Here is a 21,557-nt window from a genome sequence, read left to right as displayed (position 1 = left end):
CTTTGTAGCACTCACCTTAAAATTAAATGAGAATTGAATTAACTTTTAAAAATTCTTCTTGTTCTTTTGAGGTCTTTAACGTGCGGATAATCTTCTCCTAGTTACCACCAAGGAACCTTCCTTAAAAGAGAGAAAATCAAGTCTCTTAAGAGAGTTGTGAATTTTTTAAGAATTTTCATTTTCTTCCGCTTCCTGATGGAGTGTTAAGTCAGTATACGATCTAATACCCATCAGATGATCTCATGATATGAGGGCCTATGTGTTTTGATGATTAAAAACACTAGAAATTATGTTATGGTATAACAAAGCTCACTCATGTGTATTATAAGTTTAAGACAAAAACAATAGAAAAGATGAGCAATGATCCATTGATGTTAGCGCATCAGATGATACAAACAGAAAAAGATTATTAGTCGAACAATTGCACACGCTCACTGAAGAAGAGATCATCAAACAATCCAATCTTGGTATTAATATTGCACAAATGTCTAAAAGCTTATTTAGATAACATCAAAAGATGAAACGTTTTCCAAACAAGTGATTTAAAGAAAGAAAGATGTGTCAAATGATTCCACTAGAATAGATCAAACAATACAATTAAGAAAGATCATATTAGACGATCCAAGTTAATGAACTTATTAAAAGATTACATCAGATGAACCCCTTGGACAACAAAAGGAAGATGCACATGCTTACAAGCATTAAATGCACATTAGAGATTGCACATCAATCTATAATACAAATGGAAAGCACTTCCAGGATAAAGATTTGTTGGTCTTTACTCTGATAGTAAGACACATGTGAAAGAGGGCATATAAAGCATCACCATGGGAAACATTTTTCTCAACCATAAATTCTTCCTCTCAATTATTTTCTCTTTTCTTCCTTTCTACTATTGTGTTTATTTGTTCATCTTATCTTGTCTTTTAAAAGTAAGTGTTTACGCTTATATAATCCTATGAATTAAATTTGTGTTTAATGACGAACTTCTAAGAATTTCTTTCTTATATTTTTTGTATTCTTGTTTTTTTTTCATTCCTAAATACAGTAATTTTTCATAGTTACTTAATTCTATAAATAAAGTTAAGTTATAACTCATAAAAATATTAAAAAAATAATCAATTTTCAATATAAATTTTCATAGTTACTCATAAAAATACAAACAAATTCAATTTTCAATACAAATTTTCGTAGTTACTTAATCCTATAAATTAAATTCGTGTTTAATGATGTTAGTTAAGTTATAACTCGTAAAAATGTAAACAAACTCAATTTTCAATACAAATTTTCATAGTTACTTAATCCTCTAAATTAAATTTGTGTTTAATTAGTGATGTTAGTTGTGTTATAACTCGTAAAAATATAAACAAAATTCAATTTTCAACACTCCATCAAGGCAAAACAAAAACATCGCTATTACAAACAAAAGAATAAGATCCGCCACATTCTACCACAAAACAATCATATCCACTTCATTCTGCTAAAAAAACAAGAACTAAGACTGTGGCACTACTTGTGACAATCTTCGAGCAATCTTAGGGAAAGAACATTGAGGATCTCTCTTAAGCTTCTTTGTAATGGTGGCAATATATTTCCCTTGGTGGAATGCTTGCTTAAGCTCAATCTCACTTGGCTCCCTTGAGCCATCACTTCCAGCATATGTTCCTGCACCAAATGGACTCCCACCTCTCACTTCCTCCATTTCACACTTCTCAGCACCCAATATATTCCCAATTGGAACAAACAACATTCCACGATTAACCAACTGAGGAATAGCAGTTAGCCTGCATGAGATCATAGTTAGATTCCATAGTTTCATTACCATGTTCTTAGGAATTGACAACTAAAACCAGTGCATTCATGTTACTAATTAGTTCCATTTTTACACTTTTATTACCAAATACTTAACTATATTTTGGTTTTTTCTTTTAGAATATGATTCTTACGCTGTAGTTTCTTGTCCACCACCTTGGCAACCTGTGCTGAAGAAGATTCCAGCTGGCTTGCCTTTAAGCAGTTGTTCTTCTTCGTTCCATACTGATGCTGTTAAATCCAGGAAAGCTTGAAACTCAGCAGCCATCATTCCAAATTTCGCTGGGAAGCCAAAGACAAAACCATCACCTTCAAGCAGCTCCTTTCTGCTGATGATTGGTACATTAGTCTTCCACGATGCTCTCGGTGCCAGTGTATCAGGTACCTGCTCATACACATGTTCAGTTATCAGTAATGAAAAACATTAGCACCATTTGAGAAATAAAATCTTATAATATATGTTAAACTAGTTTCTCCAGAAACACTTTCAAATAAGCCAAATTAACTTATGTATGAAAGATTCTAACTTCATGAAGCTATGTATTAAAGAAGTTATACACGACAACTTTTACAAATTAGTATATTAGTTAGTTAATGGTTTTTTCTTTCTTCTGAAAGTGTTTCGTTGAAGCATGTCAAAGGAGAACACAGCCAAGAAAAAACTATAGAACCCTCCTTCTAATTAGTGTATAGGTTGATTTGCAAGGTAATATTGCCAAATATGGAATTAACATATATAGGATTAGCAACTTTGACATGTTAAAAATGGAGTTTACATGCCTGCCATAGTTTGGACTCAACACCTTCCACAGAATTCGCTCCTTTCTTTATTTCTCGAGCTAGTTTTTCCACGTGCCCTTTCGTTGAGAAGTACCTGCCAATGCAATTAACAAAATTTCATTTGTAAAGAAAAATGCGACACTGTTAGATGAAGTAGTTTAAGCATTTTATACTGTTAATGTAAATATGAAATGAAAATGAAGCAAAAGAATATTCAAGAAGCAAAGTACAGAATATAAAGCATGAAAGAAACCGAGTCAAAGGAAGAATATATAGAATCCCAGGGACTGTGACTCAAGGACATTCCAAGAATATGAAATTGAAAACCTTCAGATTCAAGAACCCAATGGAGAAGTGAAAGAAACCCAGCGAAAAAAACTTCATTTTGCGAAGCCTCATGGCAGAAAACAACACTACCAACAAAGATAGTGAAAACCAGAGAAATAACGGAAAAAACATGAAGTATAATAAAGTCTTGTTTCACTTTGAGGAAAAGAGAGAGCAATTAGCATTGAGGAGAAAGAATAGTAAAGTGCATACACAACGTGAACTTTGATAGACATTGTAGATCCTTCTCTGCTTTTGGGCTTCTCCGTCGCAGTCGCACTCTCGCTGAAATGAACGGTTTAATTTGCAAATTGTGAAATGGAGGGAAGCGCAAGCTTTATATCATGTACTTTGTTTTTCTTTTTAATTAGTTGATAATTTCTTGATCTCTATTATGAGTAGAACTAAGGTCGAGGCTTTGTTTGTAGAGTGATTTGTTTAGAAATGGACACAAAGTTGAAGATTCTTGTAGATTTTACTCCACTAAATAAAGTTTTAATTTGAATTAAGTTACCTTTGAAGACTTAAAATTTTCCAATTCTATATTTGTATGTTGCCAACCAAACTCATAAGTCCTTCTTTAAAAAAATATTACGATTTATTTTGCATTAATCTCTTTCAAAAATGGATTGAGTATTTTTTTTTCATGCATTGGATTATTGATATAATCATGAATTGTGTTACTATGAGTTATAACTATAAGAAAAAATTTATTTCGTTGATAAAAAATAGACACAAATGAACCAAAACAGATGAATAGACGTTGGATTTGTGTCGGTCAAGCAGTGAACGAAAAAGTCGCGGAAACAAAATGATATTTTCGTCGACTAGGACGAACGACGTAAATTGCGTGGGCCAAGCCAACGAAAAAGAAAGGCAAATGTCATCGGTTAGGCCGATGTAAAAGTAACGTAATATCATCGGCTTATGCGTAGGCCAAACCAACACAAATGTCTTAAAAAAACGTGTACGCGTCGATTTGGCCGATGAAGAAGAGAAAAAAAAATGGCATCAAATTTTGCGTCGGTCAGGTCGATGCATAACTTAAGAAAACAAAAGTGGGCATGGCCGACGCATAAATGGTAGCAAAAAAAATTTAAAAATATAGTAATGATTTAAAACAACATTTTATTTTATTTTTCTAGCCAATTTTACTTGTAACAATTACAAAATAACAAATCCCAATTAAATTCACAATTCAAAATAACAAATCTCCATCATTCACAATACAAAAATCATCCAAATAGGTAAACAAAGTCAATTCGATAATTTCATCTATCCAAATTATTCAAACAAAATATTAATACATAAAATAGAACTTAGAATTAAAATAAACCAAAAAATAAAATTGCACTTTAAAAATTAACTAAAACTACTAGAACTTAAAATGTTTGATAATACAATTACATAAAAGGAGTGCAAATGAAAATATAAAATGCATCCCATGAAGTAGAAATAGTAGTGATGTGATATGTAAAAACCTGTAAAAAAATACAAACAATGTGAATAACTAAAAGATTTAGTATATAATAAAAATGTGAAATAATTAAACTTACAGTCTGGGATGCACTTTAAGGGAAAGGCTAGTCATCATTTTGCAGATCATACTGGTGATGCAATTGACTTGTTCTAGAGGAAGCATTGTCACGTTGCAACATTGAGACAAGTTGTTCGTTTATGATCTTCATTTCGTCCTCTAAGTGTGCATACTTTTGACCCAACATACTAACTTCTGTACGAAGTTGTTGATTTTTAGTCAACTAATTAGATTTTGAAGCGTCAGATGCAAAGGGTTGAGTGAGGGAAGAGACTCCTTGGCGGAAGTTACCAGCCAAGTCTGTCGTACCATACATTCGACCTCTACTCTTTCCTCCGACAGCTTCCTTCTAAGTTTGAAGCTTTGTTGTTGGATCAACTTGATGGACATCAGTACTAGAGTTTTGAGAACTATTTACTTGAAAGGTCCTCAAGTGCTCATGATAGTTTTCCTACATAGGTCATTAGCAGATGGAAATGTTACGAAATTAAAATAAAAATTTAAAAAAACTTAGAACAATAACTTACATAAGTTTCACGAGCACGAGTGTCAACCCAATCACCTTTCTTATTTATGTGGGTGACCATAAATAGTTCATAGGTTCAGGGGAGAACCATATTGGTGTTCCAAATATTGTTGTACAATTAGAAGCAATATATGTTGCAAATGTAAAATGAATTCAATGTAAGACAATGACGAGTACTTACCATGGACACTGCAATATCTGAATGTAATTTTCGACCTGTGGAGTGGAATGCTCCACCACGAGCTGAAGCCCTACTCACTTAATTCTAAGTTGATTTATATTTGAACTTTTGTGTATCCCAATAGTTCAGAAGCTCAATCCATGCCTGCTCGTCTATCCAAGTAGGTCGGATACCCTTTGCCCTACTTTGGCTTTGGTCAACATGTCACAAAGTCATTTTTTAACTTTATACTCATAGACGTTTTTAATCAGCCACTCTTCTTGAGGTGTCCAAGTGACTCTACTCTGTTAAAAAAAAGAAATTATTTTGTTTCGATTTTTCCATTTTGGTTTATTTGTATGCAATTGTAATTAAAAATTAAAAGTACCTTAAAGTCAGTCCACCATTTTAGTTTGTTCTCCTCAGTCATTGCATCATAATGATGATATGGTCCTCAAAATTGAGCCCAAATGCAATGTACAATGGCATCACTAGCAAAATGATTTGGCGTCCAACTACAATACAAATAAATCAAAATACACACATTATTGTAATATGAATAAAAAAAGATATATAGTTTTAGGATGACTTACCCTTTACCAAGCAGTCAGATGATGACTCTACCAGTAGGGTCATGTTGGACATCCTCAAGGGGGAGGTCATGCTCTGAGGCACTAGCGGTGCCATGATTAACATGGTTAGAGAGGCCTTGCACAGAGCCAGTAGTAGTCAGGACCGAGGGAGAAGATGTGGGGTGGACAATGGGATAAGGAGTGGCTTGCGCAAATGTACCAAGGGTAGGCTGCAGTGGACAACTCCAAGTCTGGTGGTGTGGTGTAGGGACACTGTGATGGTAAGCCGGAACAGAGAATGATGGCCCTAGTGGTATTGGAACACTAGGACGGTGTGAAGATGATGAAATATGTGTGTGTTGAGGTGATATAGTAGGGTGTGGATAAGCATACCAAAATAGTCCATGCCCAAAGGAGGAGGGGGTGGAGGAAGACGGGCTAGATGGTGGCGAGGAATGGGATGAAATATAAGGACTACCAACATCAAATACTAGTAAAATACCAGAATAAGGGATGCTTCATATCTATAACTAGTTGGTTATGCATCTATGTAGAAACTCCACATCTCGGATGGCCACGCCTAATAATGGAACCATCCCTCCCTCTAGTCCTAACCATTTTTCCTGAAAAATTATTTGTTCGTAATATTAGTATAATTATCTAATGATGATATGTTTATTTATAGTTTATTAAAACTAATATACGGTAATCATCATTGTTATTAAACTCTGAATCGTCATTGTCTATGTGATGTTCCGAATAATCTTCATTTAAGAGGTCAACATCTTCATCATTGTCGTCAACTACTTCGACATTAAATGTGTTAGCTAAACATTGTAAATGTTCAATTCTTGTAACTGGTAACACATTAGACGTCTCATAAGCTTGATATGCCAATTCATCGTTGATGTTGTCAACTTGCACATGTCCTCGGGGTTTTGTTTTAATTGGAACACACCATCCACGAAGTATTTTACATTGGGTAAGTGACATAATAAACTTTACCTTCTATGGAAGAATGAATGGATCCATATCTTCCACTTAACTTGATTTCAACTAGATTATATTGAATCTAGTCCCAACATTAATTGTAAGATCAAATCATTCACAGTAGAATAGCGGGATCTTCTTATTGAGAGAAACATACTTCAATTCCTATATATAATGAATTGAACCGTAAAAGTCGTCTTCTCCTTCTCCAGTTACATCTTTAACATATAACCCCTTATTTGTTGTTTTCTTACCATATGCCCATTGTTGAAGATGGTTGCTGCCCCTTCAAGATTGTGTTTGATGAAGACTTATATGTACATTTCATTTGTATTTTGTTTTGCTTTAAGTGTGTCTTAGGTAGTGCTTAGAGGTTGTCTAAGAGTGGGCTTTTTGCTGAGTATCTCACCTTATAACCACTGGCCATGTGATAAGAACAAGCATAAGTTTTCTTAAACTGTTTTTCACATGTTTTACAAAAAACCCGTTTACGGGATAAAAATAAATCTGTTCTTTTCTAAATAAACATATTCTTTTTTACACTGATGCCTTGGCTAAGTCTTGTAAAAATTAGATTTTGTGCATCAGGTATTTTGACTAAGTCTTCTTCTTTTCAAAACGATTGAGTTTTAAATAGTTAAACTTTTTCTGTTTTCGTTTTGAAAAATAAATCTGTTCATTTGTAAATGAATAGATTCTTTTTGTCTCTGGTGCCATGTCAAGCTTAAACGTTTTTCAGTTTTATCTCAGCACCAGAATGGTTGACTAAGTCTCCTCACTTAACAAATTCTCTAACTGCTTTTGAAAATAAATCTGTTCATTTTATTTTCAATCTGTTCATTTTATAACAGCTTTAACTGTTTTTCAAAAATCTGTTATAAGTTGGTTTTCTATAAAATGCAAACTTGTTTCTGAGTTTATCACTGATTCATACATTTGCAAAAACAAGTTTTGACAATAGAGAGTTAAGTGTTTACAAAAGATTAGCATTTGTTCTTCAAAGATTTCAAAAATCACAAAGTGCTTGTTCTTGGTTTGGTTCCAAAAGCTTGGTGTGAGGTGCTGCTACTGTTCTAGCAATCTTGCCTACTGGTTTAAGGCAGATCTTTGTATCCTCAATCAAGTGTAGTCGTTTCACTTCTCATTTCTTGTAATAGTTTGGTTGAACACTCTTCTTGATAGGTTTTCTTGGAGAGTGTGTGTGTGAGCTGAAATAGGTTTTTTCAGCAAGAGTACCTAAGTTCTTGTAGGTTTCAAGAACAGTGGGAATTGTACTTGGTTGTACTGTGTTTTAGTGATTTCCACCTGGTTTTGGTGAAGACTGGATGTAGCTCAGTTGAGTGAACCAGTATAACTGCTTGTGTTCATTCTCTCTCACTCTCTGCAATTTCGTTTCTGCATAATTGATAAAACAGCAAAGAAATAAATCTGTTCAATTGAAAATAAATCTGTTCTTTCTGTGCACTGTGCATACTGTTCTTAATTTCTGAAAAAGTTGTTTGAATCTGATAAGAACATATAAAATCTGCTAAAAGCCACTGGAACAGATTGGCTGTGATAGATTGCTCAAGAAATTGTTAAAGCTATTAATTGGACCTTAAACAATTGCTTAAAGTTGAAGCTTGCTGTTCTGTGATTCATTGTTCTTAATTTCTGGAAAACTGTCTGGTTTCAATAAGAACACTGATAATCTATTAAAGGCTAATAAAACAGGTTGTGTGTAATAGATTGTCTCACTAATTGTCAAGCCCTTAACTGAACCTAAATCACACGAATTGGAATTAAGGTTTGTTGTTTTGTGTTACACTGTTTTTCAATCTGATATCTGTGTGTGTGTGCATCTGGAAATTCTATCTGCATAATCTTGTGATTAACCTTGCCGAATTAAAAGCTTTTCAAACAAAAACAGTGCTGAAATAAATCTGTTCATTTTCACATAAATCGATTTATTTTCTGTAAAACTGTGTTAAACACTGTTTCTGCGAGAAAGTTTTAAAAGGTCAATTCACCCCCCTCTTGAACTTTGGCACTATTAAACCCAACACCCATGCCTTTGTATGAAACTTATATCCATTAACAAAGTACATGTTCCATGATGTTGTCTTTGAATTAGGTCCCGAGAAAGTCCCTTCAAGTTTGGGTTGATTACATTCCTTTCATCATGAACATGTGTTGTAGTGATAAGAAAACATTACATTTATTTATGAAATTACGATTAAATAAGAAGCACTTATGGGTTTAGGTTACACTTATGTAGCTCTTGAACCATTCGGAAAAATTAGCATGTATGACTATCGAAGCGTCTTCGTCATTGATTGAGTGCACTTGTAAAAACAATCTTTGAATATTAATAATTTAATTCAAATTATGTACAGTTAAACTTACTCAAGAAATGGTTTGACCTCATCGCAATTGTTGAGGACATGAACATGGGTAGAATGGTGTTCTTTATCATTGAACTAATAGTCTTTGCTAAAACTACTTGGGCATCCACCTTTATTCAAAACCAACAATGTGTATGGGTCTTCCTCATTTGTAAATGTTCAAGGGTCATTTCTCAAACTTCTATTTGACAACAAGCTGACACGTTTGAAATAATTAGAGCAAAAATATGTTATCTCTCGATGTAAGTAGAATGCACATATTGATCCTTTTACTCGTGCCAAATTACCACTAATATCTTTGCATCTCCCATCATCCTAAAGCAAAGCAGTAATTATTATAAGTTACACACCTTCTTAAACATTAAAATAATTAACACAATGCTTACCTTTCAAATGGATAGATCCAACGATACTAAACAGGACCACCAACTATTGCTTCCATAGGAAGATGAATGACAAGGTGTTCCATTGAATCAAAGAAAGCTTGGGGAAATATTCGTTCTAACTTATATAACATGATTGGTATGTTTTCTTTCATTCTGACAAGATCATTCATTCTCAATGTACTAGAACATAAGTCTTTAAAGAATTGACTTAAGTCAGCAAGGGAACTCCACACAAATTCTAGCAATGATCGAAAACATATTAGGAGTAAACACTCCATGAAAATGTGACAGTCATGACTTTTCATGCCATGCATACTTCCCTTGTCTTGGTTTGCACACCTTGCAACGTTAGAGGAATAACCATCTGGCATCTTCAACTCACTGATCCATTTGTAAATTAACTTAGCATCTTTCTTTCAAAATGTGTAGTTGGCCTTTGGTTTTGATAACTTTAGATTTTGTAATTGAACCAACTCCAAGTCTCCACAGACACACAATTCAACAACATCCATTCTCGCCTTTTGATTGTCCTTCTTTTTGTTCTTAACGTCCATTACAATGTTGAAGACATTTTCAAAAAAGCTTTTTTCTATGTGTATAAATAATATCAAGGTTGTGCCTTAACAAATTGTCCTTCCAATATGGCAGATCCCAAAATATTGCCCTTTTGTTCCAATTATGATATTGTCCATACCCATACAAATATTCAAAGGGACCATCTGTCACTTTTGGGAAGTCATGAACAATCTTCCATAATTCATTTCCATTTAAGACATAAGGTGGGTCATCCATTTCAAATCTCTTTTAAGGAATCTCATCTAACTTCTCCTGAAAGGATGATTGGTTGGAAACAATCGTCGATGACAGTCAAACCAAGAACTTTTACCTCCATGCTTTAGGGTGAATGCTTTTGTGTCCTCCACACAATAAGGAAAGGCTAATTTCCCTTAAGTCCCCCATCCATACAACATCACATATACTAGAAAATCATTAAGTATCCATATCAAACACGCTCGCATGACAAAATTTTCTTTTGTTGATATGTCATAAGTGAAAACATTCTCACTCTACAATTTTTAGAGCTCATAAGTGGTTGCAAGTATAGATCTATTTCTTTTGTTGGGTTAGCAGGATCAGGTATGAGACAACTTAGAAACATGCACGACTTCGTCATACACATTTCAGGGGTAGGTTATAAGGAGTGACAAATATCGGCCAATAAGAATATAGGGATGTTGAAGATTGGATATAAGGAGTGAATCCATTAGAACATAATCCCAATCTTACATTACAGGGTTCAGCTACAAATTCGGAATATACACTATCAAAGTGTTTCCAAGCTTTCCCATCAGATGGAAGTCACAATACATCATCATTAGTTTTGTTTTCAAAATGCCATCACATTTAGCTTGCTGACTCCATTGACGTATATAGTCTTTGTAATCGTGGTATGATAGGCAAATAAAACACTTTTTATCGGCACTCTTTTGTATGTTTCGTTCTGACCCTTTGGTGGCAAGTACCTGGGAAGACCACAAAATTTGCACTCATTTAGTTTGATGTCGTCCTTGTAATACAACATGCTTCCAGTCTCACAACAATCAACTCTGACAGCCTTCAAGCCGAGAGTATAGACAAATTTTTTTGCTTCCTAATAAGTCTTGGGTATGCAATTCTTTGTTGGAGCTACATCAAGTAACATTTCAATGAAATAATCTAAACACTTTTCAGTTGTGTGCCAAAAACCTTATGGATATTGAAAATTTAGACTGAGTTGCTCCATCATAAATGGGTTGATGAGAAGATGCTAACATATCATAAAACTTTTGTGCTTCAGCTTTAGGTTGTTCTTCTACATCCTCGATAACATTGACATAACAATTTCTTATATCACTTTCTTGCATGTATGCATTGTTCACCATTTCGGCTAATAACCCAAATTCATCATCACACCTGATGTTTTCATAACTGGTGGATGTAATGTTTAAGTTAACCTCATTTTCCCCTGCTTTTTCGTGATAAACCCATACCCTGTAATTGGGTTGAAAGCCATATTGAAGCAGATGACTCCTAACATGAGAAGGTTTGAGAATTTTCTCACAACAAGATTTCACACCCGAATACCTTACCCCTCCATCTGGTATGTATGAAACTTGATTCATTGCCTTAGAAACAAAATCATGAACGCCATCTATGAAGGGTTGTCTCAATCTTCTTGAAGAATCAAGCAATTCATACATCCAATCTCGATCCATTGTTCTGCATGTTGATGATGAAATTATCAACGCTTAATAGTATACTTATACCCTACAAACGATCTAATACATGAGTCATGTGGATATCAGTGTCCAATGTGTTGAACCAAGTGGTGTTCAAGCTTTGAAGAATCCAAACCCTTTGAAGGCTGTTGAAGGCTTGGTTGTGCTTGCTGTTGCTGAGCTGTCTTAGTTAGGATCTGGGGTAGTTTAAGTTTCGTAATCCACTCTTGATTGAACCCAAAGCATAGGCATTCTCAATCTTTTAAAAGAAAAGTGTTTTTCAAACTAAGTGAAAAACAACCGATTGTTTTGTCGAAACAACCGATTGTTTTGTCGAAACAACCGATTGTTTTGTCGAAACAACCGATTGTTTTATACTTAGGTGTTTTGAGAAAAGATTGAAAACTGTTTTTCAAATGGTTGAGCTGTTAAAACCAAAACAACCAATTGATTCGAGGAAACAACCGATTGTTTGTTTTGGTACCATAATAGAAAAATGGTTTTTGTTTTGACTGAGCTTTAAATGATTATAATTGTTTACGCTCCAGTCTTTAATGCTTTGACCAATCTTTAAATGCAATAAATAAGTTTGTTAAGATTTGATAACAAACATCTTTGAATAAATTCTGAAAAACAGATTTGGGAAATAACAATCTTTTTAGAACAACAAGATTCTGGTTTTCAAAAAGTTGAGATTGCTTAGATATTGAGATTGATCAAAGAGTGTGAGATAGGATTTCTGCTTGTATTGATTTCAGATTTACTTCTGTAACAAGTGTAATCCTTGTATCTATTGAACAAGTTTCTTTTGTGTTGGTGTGTTGGCCAAGAGAAGTGTGTGTCTTGAGGGGATCAAGGTCACTTTCTTGGTTGTGTTGTAAGTGGTCTAGGTTTGATTGCTTAGTGGAATTCCTCAGTGGTTTTTTAGAAGACTGGATGTAGCTCTGGGTTTAGAGTGAACCAGTATAAACATCTGTGTGCATTCTCTCTATCCTTATCTCTTTAAATTCAGTTTTGTTTTTTTGTAAACTGGTATAAACAACCGATTGTTTCTGCGAAACAACCGATTGTTTTTCTGGTGCTGTTGTTTTTGCTTATTGATTTGGCAAATTGGATTCCTTATCAATTGTTTCTTGAGATAATTTCATTCTTGACTTAAAAGTTTTCGAAATCCCTCTTTAAACCATTCACCCCCCCCCCCCCCCCCTCCAGTTTAAAGCCATCCATTCTAACAATTGGCATCAAGAGCTTGAAAGTTATTCAAGTTGATCCTAAAACTGTTTTTAAATGGCTGATAGACTACCTTTTGGGGAAGGTGCTTCAATCAACAGACCACCTCTGTTTTGTGGTTTGAACTACCAATTTTGGAAAGTAAGAATGAAAATCTTTATGGAATCACTTGACAAAGGAATTTGGGATGCAATTAAAAATGGTCCTTTTGTCCCAAAGTTTGAAAAAGATGGATCTTTCATTGAAAAGCCTTGGTCTCAATGGACTGATTAAAAAATCAAGAAGGCCAAATTCGATTGCATTGCCAAAAATATAATAACCTCTGCTTTAAATTCTGATGAGTTTTTCAGGGTCTCTCAATGCAAATCATCAAAAGAAATGTGGGACACCCTGGAAGTAACTCATGAAGGTACAAATGAGGTAAAGAGAGCTAGGAAGCATACTCTAATCCAAGAGTATGAGATGTTCAGAATGCTCAAAAGTGAAACAATTGTTGAGGTGTAGAACAGATTCACGCACATCATCAATCATCTCATGAGCCTTGACAAGACCTTTGAAAGGAAGAGCTAAACATCAAGATCTTCAAATGTCTTGATAGAGCATGGCAACCCAAGTTAACTTCTATTTTCGAATCTAAAGATCTAACATCCTTGAGTATGGCTTCTTTGTTTGGAAAGCTTAGGGAACATGAGTTAGAGATGAATCAACTCAATGTTCAAGAAAGCAAAGATAAGCACGTAAGGAGCATAGCCTCAAAAGCTTCCAAGCACAAAGAAAAACAAGAATCCAGTGATGATAGTGATGAGGAAAACCTTAGCTTGCCGTCAAGAAAGTTCAGCAAATTCTTGAAAAGGAACCGCAACAAGGACAACAACAAAGATTAGTATGGAAACAAGAAATCAAATTATTTTAATTCCAATAACTATACTTGTTTTGGCTGTGGTGAACAAGGTCATATAAAGGCAGATTGTCCAAACAAGAGCAAGGAGAAAAAGCCTAGCTACAAGGAAAAGAAAGGCAAGACAAAGAGAGTCTACATAGCTTGGGATGAAAATGAGGTATCATCATCAAGTGAAGATGAGAAAGCTAACATCAGATTGATAGCTGAAGAAGATGATGAATCTTGTAGCTCAAGTGAGGTAAGTTCATGTGCTTCTTTAAATGAACAAAATTATAGTGAATTGCTTGAAGCTTTTCAAGAAACTCATGATGAAGCTAATCGATTGGTTCTTTCAAACAACCGATTGAAAGAACTTAACAGCTGGCTGGAAAAGAGAGTGAAATCACTTGAAGATGAGATAGAAAAATCTAAAAATGATTTCAAAAATCTGGAAAATCATTTCAAAAATTCTTCTTGCAAGTGTGACACTCTCATTTGCGAAAATTGTGAAAATATTGAGAAAAAGGTTCATTATCTTGTTGACACTGTGGACAAGCTTTCAAAAGGGAAATCTAACTTTGAGAATGTCTTGGCATCTCAAAGATGTGTTTTTGGAAAGGCTGGTCTAGGTTTCAATCCATAAAACCGACAAGATAAGTTTTCAAAAAAAAATTAAGAAAGTCAGGAAAACAACCGATTGTTAAATCGAAACAACCGGTTGTTACATGCTTTTATTGCATGAAGAAGGGCCATTCGGTTATATTCTGCAAAATAAGAAAATTCTCTGTTCCTGGAGGCTACATGAAATGGATTCCTAAAGGATGTGAGGTTCCAAATGAGAAAAAGAAATCAATTGGACCCACATTTGTGAAGAGACCAAATCTTGTTGCTTCAACTCATGCTTGTGCAGGAATTCTAAAGAAGTGTGAAGGACTAAGTCATCTGATCAAGTTTTTGGAAGAAAAAGACCAACATTGAAGCTAAATCAATGCTCTGCATCTATCCAAAGGCCCTCAACAGTTAAAAGAGGCTTCTTGATCACAAAGCACATGGCTCATTGAAAGAACAATATAAAGGATAAGACCTTCCTTTCTCTATTCTTAATTTCTGTTTTAAAGTTCTTTCTCATGTTTAAATATATTCTTTAAAATGATTAACTTCATCTGCTTTGAACTCTTTCTGCTCATGGTTAAAATTCAAAATCAGTTTTAACTGCTGCAGAAAAACAATCGATTGTTTTGAGCCTGACAGCATTGTAAAGAAATCAATTTAATTTCTAGTTTGAATTTCTATCCATTGCAGATCAATTTAAAGAGAGAATCCTTGGTCAATGAACCTATGTTGAAAGTTGATCACGTTCTGAGAGAAGATACAACAATCATAAAGGAATATATTCCAAAATCTTGGAAATTCAAAAGCCTTAATGACTAGTCAAAGATCACATGTAAAGACCATGTGATTTTCAGCTTTTTCTGACGTTTTCTGTGCAGGGCAGGGTCAAGTCCTCTCTCTCTGAAAATCTGGTACCCACTCATGTCATTGAATGCTTTTTAATTCTATTACTGCTATAAAATCTGTTGCAGCTGATCTCTTCCACAAGAACAACCAATTGCAACATCTCTTGCAAAATCTGTGAGTGAGCTTTTCTCTGTTTTCTTCTCTGCCATCATGGACTCAACTCCTCCCACCTCAAAGAGAGTCAAAACCAGAGTCGTAAGGTCTGAAGGAAGGCTAGAAGGATGGTTTTCTGGAGACAATGATCTAATTGAGAGATATAGGTTTGAAACAAGCACCAAAGTGATAAACAACCCCAAGGTTGTGTTCTTTGATTGGCTGAAAAGCCAAAAGCTGGACAATGTAAGGACGTTGCTCAAAGATCAATCTCTCAGAAAGTTCCTGGAGATGAAGGGAAACATCTACCCAGATTTAATAAGGGTGTTCTACACAAATCTCAAGTTTGAGGGAAACAACCTAGTTTCTCATGTAAAAGGTGTAGATATGGAGATAACCCATGAGGTATGGGCTGCTGCTGTTGGTCTAAAGTACTCAGGCCTCAGGATTAACAAGGGAAACCTTGGAGTAGTGGAGGATTTCAACAAAATCCAATACTACAAGAGTTGCTTGAAGAACCAACATGCTCAAGTTAGGACTTGCTCGGTTGGAGGCCTAAAGCTTGATGAAAGGTTGTTAGCCCTCATTGTGACTTGGACTCTAACACCAAGGGGGAGCAATCATTCTATTCTTACTGAGGAGGATCTGGTGTACATCTTCTGCATCATGAAGAAGATCAAAATCAATTAGATCCACATCATCAACGAGCACATGCAAAAGGCAATGAGGTTAAGTGACTATCACTATCCATATGCTGTTTTGGTATATAAATTTCTACTCTATTTTGAAGTGAACCTAGAGGATGAAACATCTGAGTTGGTCAAGTCAACTCAAGAGTTGAACAATGGATCACTCAACAAAATGGGTTTTACCAAAGTAGGTGGCAAATGGATTAGCAAAGATGGTGATTTTGGTGCCTCATCTAGTGTTGTTGTTGATCATGAACAAGATGAACCTGCTGTTATGGATTTTCAACATGAAGATCTACCTGAAGCACATCAAGATGCTGGACCTAGTGTTGGTGCTGGGAATCAAGAAGAAAGGATGCAAACCATGTCTCCTTTTGAGAGACTCATGATGAATAGGCTTGATAGCTTTGAGGAGAATCAAAGGAATCTCCATGATCTTTGTGTCAGCAACTTCAAGAGGACTGATAACAGGTTTGACATCATGGATGCACGCTTCATGACTCTAGATGAACAGATCGAGGCTATACAGAATCAAATCTTTAATCTTCAATATGTTGATGATGATGAATGAAGAAAAACAATCGGTTGATGTATCGAAACAACCAATTGTTTTTTTGGTGGATGTATCAGTTTTTCTATTTTTGCTGCTTTTGCTGTTTAATTCTGATGTATTCAAAACAATTATCTTGTGTTATCTCTTCTCTTTGTCTATTTGTGAAGACAAATAGGGGGAGATATATGTTGTGTTTGCTGTGTTTGATTTCAGTTTTTTTTTTCTGCAAAACAGTTTGGATGAGTGAAACCTTATAGGTTTTTGCTCCTATATTTGTTTGCTGATTACTCTGATTTAATGCTCTGAATTTCTATATTTGTTTCTGTGCTAACCAAATATCAGAAGTTCTATGCTTTGCTTAAAACTGTGCTTTGCAGGAACTGCTTCAGATTCAATCAGGAACAACACAAGCATCAGGGATTTGTCTTCATCAAATAGGGGGAGATTGTTGAACCAAGTGGTGTTCAAGCTTTGAAGAATCCAAACCCTTTGAAGGCTGTTGAAGGCTTGGTTGTGCTTGTTGTTGCTGAGCTGTCTTAGTTAGGATCTGGGGTAGTTTAAGTTTTGTAATTCACTCTTGATTGAATCCAAAGAATAGGCATTCTCAATCTTTTAAAAGAAAAGTGTTTTTCAAACTAAGTGAAAAACAACCGATTGTTTTGTCGAAACAACCGATTGTTTTATACTTGGGTGTTTTGAGAAAAGATTGAAAATTGTTTTTCAAATGGTTGAGCTGTTAAAACCAAAACAACCAATTGATTCGAGGAAACAACCGATTGTTTGTTTTGGTACCACAACAGAAAAATGGTTTTTGTTTTGACTGAGCTTTAAATGATTATAACTGTTTACGCTCTAGTCTTTAATACTTTGACCAATCTTTAAATGCAATAAATAAGTTTGTTAAGATTTGATAACAAACATCTTTGAATAAATTCGAAAAAACATATTTGAGAAATAACAATCTTTTTAGAACAATAAAATTCTGATTTTCAAAGAGTTGAGATTGCTTAGAGATTGAGATTGATCAAAGAGTGTGAGATAGGATTTCTGCTTGTATTGATTTCAGATTTACTTTTGTTTTATACTTCTGTAACAAGTGTACTCATACTCATAATTCTTCAATTGATGTGAGCACTACAAGTTAAACACAAATATTATAATATAGCAATTTATATACTGAAATTGAATGGTAGTAAAACAAATGACTTACATTTTGTGAAATGTATTGTAGCTTCTTTCTAGAAACATGTGGTGCCCCTACAAACTCAAACAAGCTTCCATAGTTTTATAAATAATTTCATACATTACTATTGTATTAATTATGGAATCATATAACATGTTGGGGAGGACGAGTTATAATGCTTAGATTTGAGTCCCTAGTGGGATCAAATGAAGATATCTTTTTTATTATTTTTTGCTCCAATTTATCATAACCCCGAGAGACAATTTATGGGGGTGAACATTCTTCTCTTAATGTCTTGTACAACTTTCCTCTTATCCTATTATATACATTAATTAAATAATTACATTGCAAGATAATTAAATACTTAACAAACATATTGATGCAATGGTGCCTTGAGTTTGGTCATGGATGCAATGGAGGCACAAAAGAGACTTGTAGAGTTGTGGAGGAAGCACCAAAATGATATGGGTTTTGGAGAGTGAAGGGGTGATTTTCTAGGTGCTAGGGTTAAGTAAGAGGTTAGGCCAACTTCCTTGAGTTCTAGAATGCAAGAGAGCATCATAGAGAATATATCATTCCAGTCTAAACATTTACAAAAAAAAAAAGCCTCTTATTTATAGGCTTAGGAGACTCCTAAGATTACTATTTGAGTTCTAAAATCCTCTCCATTCTTAGCATGTCATGTGTAAATCCTAAGTGCAAGAAACTCTCCATTCATGAGTTGACACATGGCACAAGAGGATTGGAGAGTCCTAAATAAGACTCCTAGGTTGGACTCTTGATAAGAGCTTGAAGAGTCATTTCATGAAAAGAAAAGGCGCCTAAAAGGATGTCTTGTTTGGAGAGAAAAATATTTCTATACTAAAGTTGGCTCATAAATACAAAGTCATAAAATACTATTCTACTATTTACATATTCATACAAAACTAAGGCAAATATTTTCTTCAGTATTTTTTAAGGTTGATCGTCTCCTCTTACCTCTGAAATATGGTATCTTTAGCAAGAATGGTCTTCCATCACATAAGATATCAATTTTGTCATGTCTCCTCATCGAGGAACTGATACTGCTCACAAGGGTTTTTGTCACTCAACGCACCATAAAACCCTTCATTAGTTCCAACATATAAAGTATTGTTTGGAATTCCTATGTGACATGTACAATAAATATCAATTATATATGCTAAATATCAATTATGTATGTTTATAATAAATTGATTATGTTAAGATTTTGTACAATCATACTCTTCCAAATATTGTTCTTCACCGTGTCTAGAACATGATCCCAGTCAATAATAAGAATATTAACCTTGCTTTGACCAAGAAATGCCACATAACTGATAAATTTCATGTTATGCTCTCCCAAAGCTTCACTCGTCTACATATCAAATTGGATTGACAATCAACTTGTTCAAATGATGCAAGTGAATGTGAATTATTCTTCTATGTTATAATTTGGAATCATCATTTTTTTTTTGTGATCAGACATTCAAAATTCATGCAAGAAGTTCGATATCTAGCATGTATACGTTGTTAACTCGCTTACCAACCATAAAAACTTCATCAATTTTAGATTCTCATATTAAGCACATTTTTGTTTCAAAAGTGACTTTGTGACCTTTATCACACAACTGAATAATGCTCAACAAATTTATTTCAACCCCTCAACATAAAGTACATTATGAATGATAATAGAAGCATAATCTCCTATATCACCACAACCAAGGATCCTCCCTTTATTATTATCACCATAAGTGCTATATCCCTCAACTTTCAACACTAGATTTCTGAGCTTTGAAGCATCACGAGTCATATTCCTTGAACAGCCACTATTAAGATACTATCATTGTTTCTTGATATCAAGTGCACCTATAAAACAAATTGTGCGGTAGGATATGGTACCCTTATTAACAAGGGTCCAATAGTGCTAATTTCCTTTTTGACAGTTTTAGCGTCCATTTCAACTTGCCATAAGGGAAAGATATGAAACTCAAATTTTCAAAATTCATGTTAAATGAGATGAAAATTAGAGTGTTTTATAGAACACACTCTGTCAGTTTTAACGGATTAACACAATGTTTTAATTTGTTGGTTTCACTCATTAGTGAAAAGAATGGATTAATTCATGCTTTTAATATGTTAAAATAGACTGATCAAATTTACTTGAAAGTATAGAACAATTTTAATCTATTAAAAATTTGTTTTGACATATTGAAATTGTTCTTTAGAATTACTCTAGGTTTTTAAGTAATTTTAACAAATTGATTCGATAAAAAAATCTATTAAAATATCCACTAGAGTCGTATTGAACTTCAATAATGAAAAATCAATGGATTAAAATATTTTTCAATTAGGTAAAATTATCTTCTCACCAAGATACGTTCTAAAGAATATTTTAAAACAACTTTCTTTTAAATGAATAAAATAAAACAACTTATAAAGAAAAACAAAAACCTAAAACTCACACATTCATACACCTAAATCTTCAAATTCCTTTTGTAAAACTCTTGATCAAATTAATACATCAACAAAAGCTTCAACACTTATTAAAAAAACATTTAAATAACGAAACAATTAAAAATAATATTAATTTAAATTCAATGAATTTGAATGTCCTAAATATTTGAAAATTTTGCATCCAAACGCTCTTATCGTCGACAAAATTGTTATTTTGTGTCAGCAATTTGTTTACATATTTTTAGAATGTTGATTGGGATCATTTTTACCCAATATTAATATTAACTAGGATAATTTGATATTTAAATAGTTTTACACATTTTGTGGTAATTAAAATACTCTATAAAAAAAATTCAATAAATGTTAATGGACTTATCCAAACAAAACTTTTTTAAATGATATCAAATCAAATTAATGTATTTGAATGTCCTAAAAAAATGAAAAAATTCTTATCCAAATGAATAGAAATATTTTAAAATGTTCAATTAAGTCCTACATTGCATATAAATTATTAGCTAAGACATTATCTTATTGATCATATTTTTTTTAATAAATCCTAAGCATATAAATTATTAGCAAAGACATCATCATCTTATTCATCATTTTTTTTATTATCCTTTCACTTACTTTATGGTTCACTTTTTCATGTTATCCATCTTTATATAAAGTTCATCATTTAAAATTTAAATATTCACAACATCAAATGTAAACATTAACATATCTTTTTAAAATATCATAAGAGATTAAATGTATTCCTAAAAAAGTATACTCATTATTAATGTAAGCTAATAACTTGATTCAGATAGAAGATTGGTCTCCTCAATCAAATAATGCAATTTATAAAGCACTAAGGGTTGAATTTCAACCCAAAGTCTTTTTTTATCAAAGAATTCAATAGCAAATTCATAATTTCAATATCAGCAACAAGGGGAGTTGTTTGTGGTTTTCAAAGTTAAAAATAAGGAATTCAAAATTTAGAAAGAAAACAAAAACAATTTCTAGCTCTTCTACAATTGATTCAATCATTAGTTAACAAAATTTTAAAAATCCTAAAGTTTTTCACAAATTCTAATTAACAAATCAAAAAATTAACTAATTATTGAAAATCACATATAAAGATTAAGCAACTTATATGAATTCTACTGTCTTTTTATTGGAATTAAGCAAACCTTCAATCTAATTTAGAATTAAGAAAACTAAATTATGGAACATTTGTTAATAAAAA

At 33.5% G+C, this 21,557-nt stretch overlaps 1 protein-coding gene and 1 pseudogene across 1 annotated transcript; both read right to left on the bottom strand.

The window, feature by feature from the left end:
- Window positions 1-1,361: 1,361 nt before the first annotated feature.
- Window positions 1,362-3,199, bottom strand: LOC137833345 (NAD(P)H dehydrogenase (quinone) FQR1-like). Its single transcript, XM_090297325.1, has 4 exons — window positions 3,133-3,199; window positions 2,593-2,686; window positions 1,947-2,197; window positions 1,362-1,784 (listed from the first exon to the last, which is right to left on the bottom strand). The coding sequence occupies exons 1-4, from the start codon at window positions 3,153-3,155 to the stop codon at window positions 1,496-1,498; spliced, it is 657 nt and encodes a 218-aa protein (XP_090153451.1). The 5' UTR covers window positions 3,156-3,199; the 3' UTR covers window positions 1,362-1,495.
- A 5,886-nt stretch (window positions 3,200-9,085) lies between these two features.
- LOC150023276 (uncharacterized) lies at window positions 9,086-11,732 on the bottom strand (annotated as a pseudogene).
- Between the last annotated feature and the right edge of the window lie 9,825 nt (window positions 11,733-21,557).

Source organism: Phaseolus vulgaris, chromosome 11, assembly GCF_051622355.1.
Source record: "Phaseolus vulgaris cultivar YP4 chromosome 11, ASM5162235v1, whole genome shotgun sequence".
NCBI classification, from domain to species: domain Eukaryota; kingdom Viridiplantae; phylum Streptophyta; class Magnoliopsida; order Fabales; family Fabaceae; genus Phaseolus; species Phaseolus vulgaris.
Note: the sequence above shows the minus strand (reverse complement) of the source record. Positions and strands in the feature narration are given on the sequence as shown.

Coding starts and splice junctions, on each gene's coding strand:
- LOC137833345 (XM_090297325.1), bottom strand. CDS start 3,155: ATGTCTATCAAAGTTCACGTTGT. Junction 2,198..2,592: donor TTGAGTCCAAACTATGGCAG/GCATGTAAACTC, acceptor GTGTATGAGCAG/GTACCTGATACACTGGCACC. Junction 1,785..1,946: donor GGTGGACAAGAAACTACAGC/GTAAGAATCATA, acceptor GATCTCATGCAG/GCTAACTGCTATTCCTCAGT.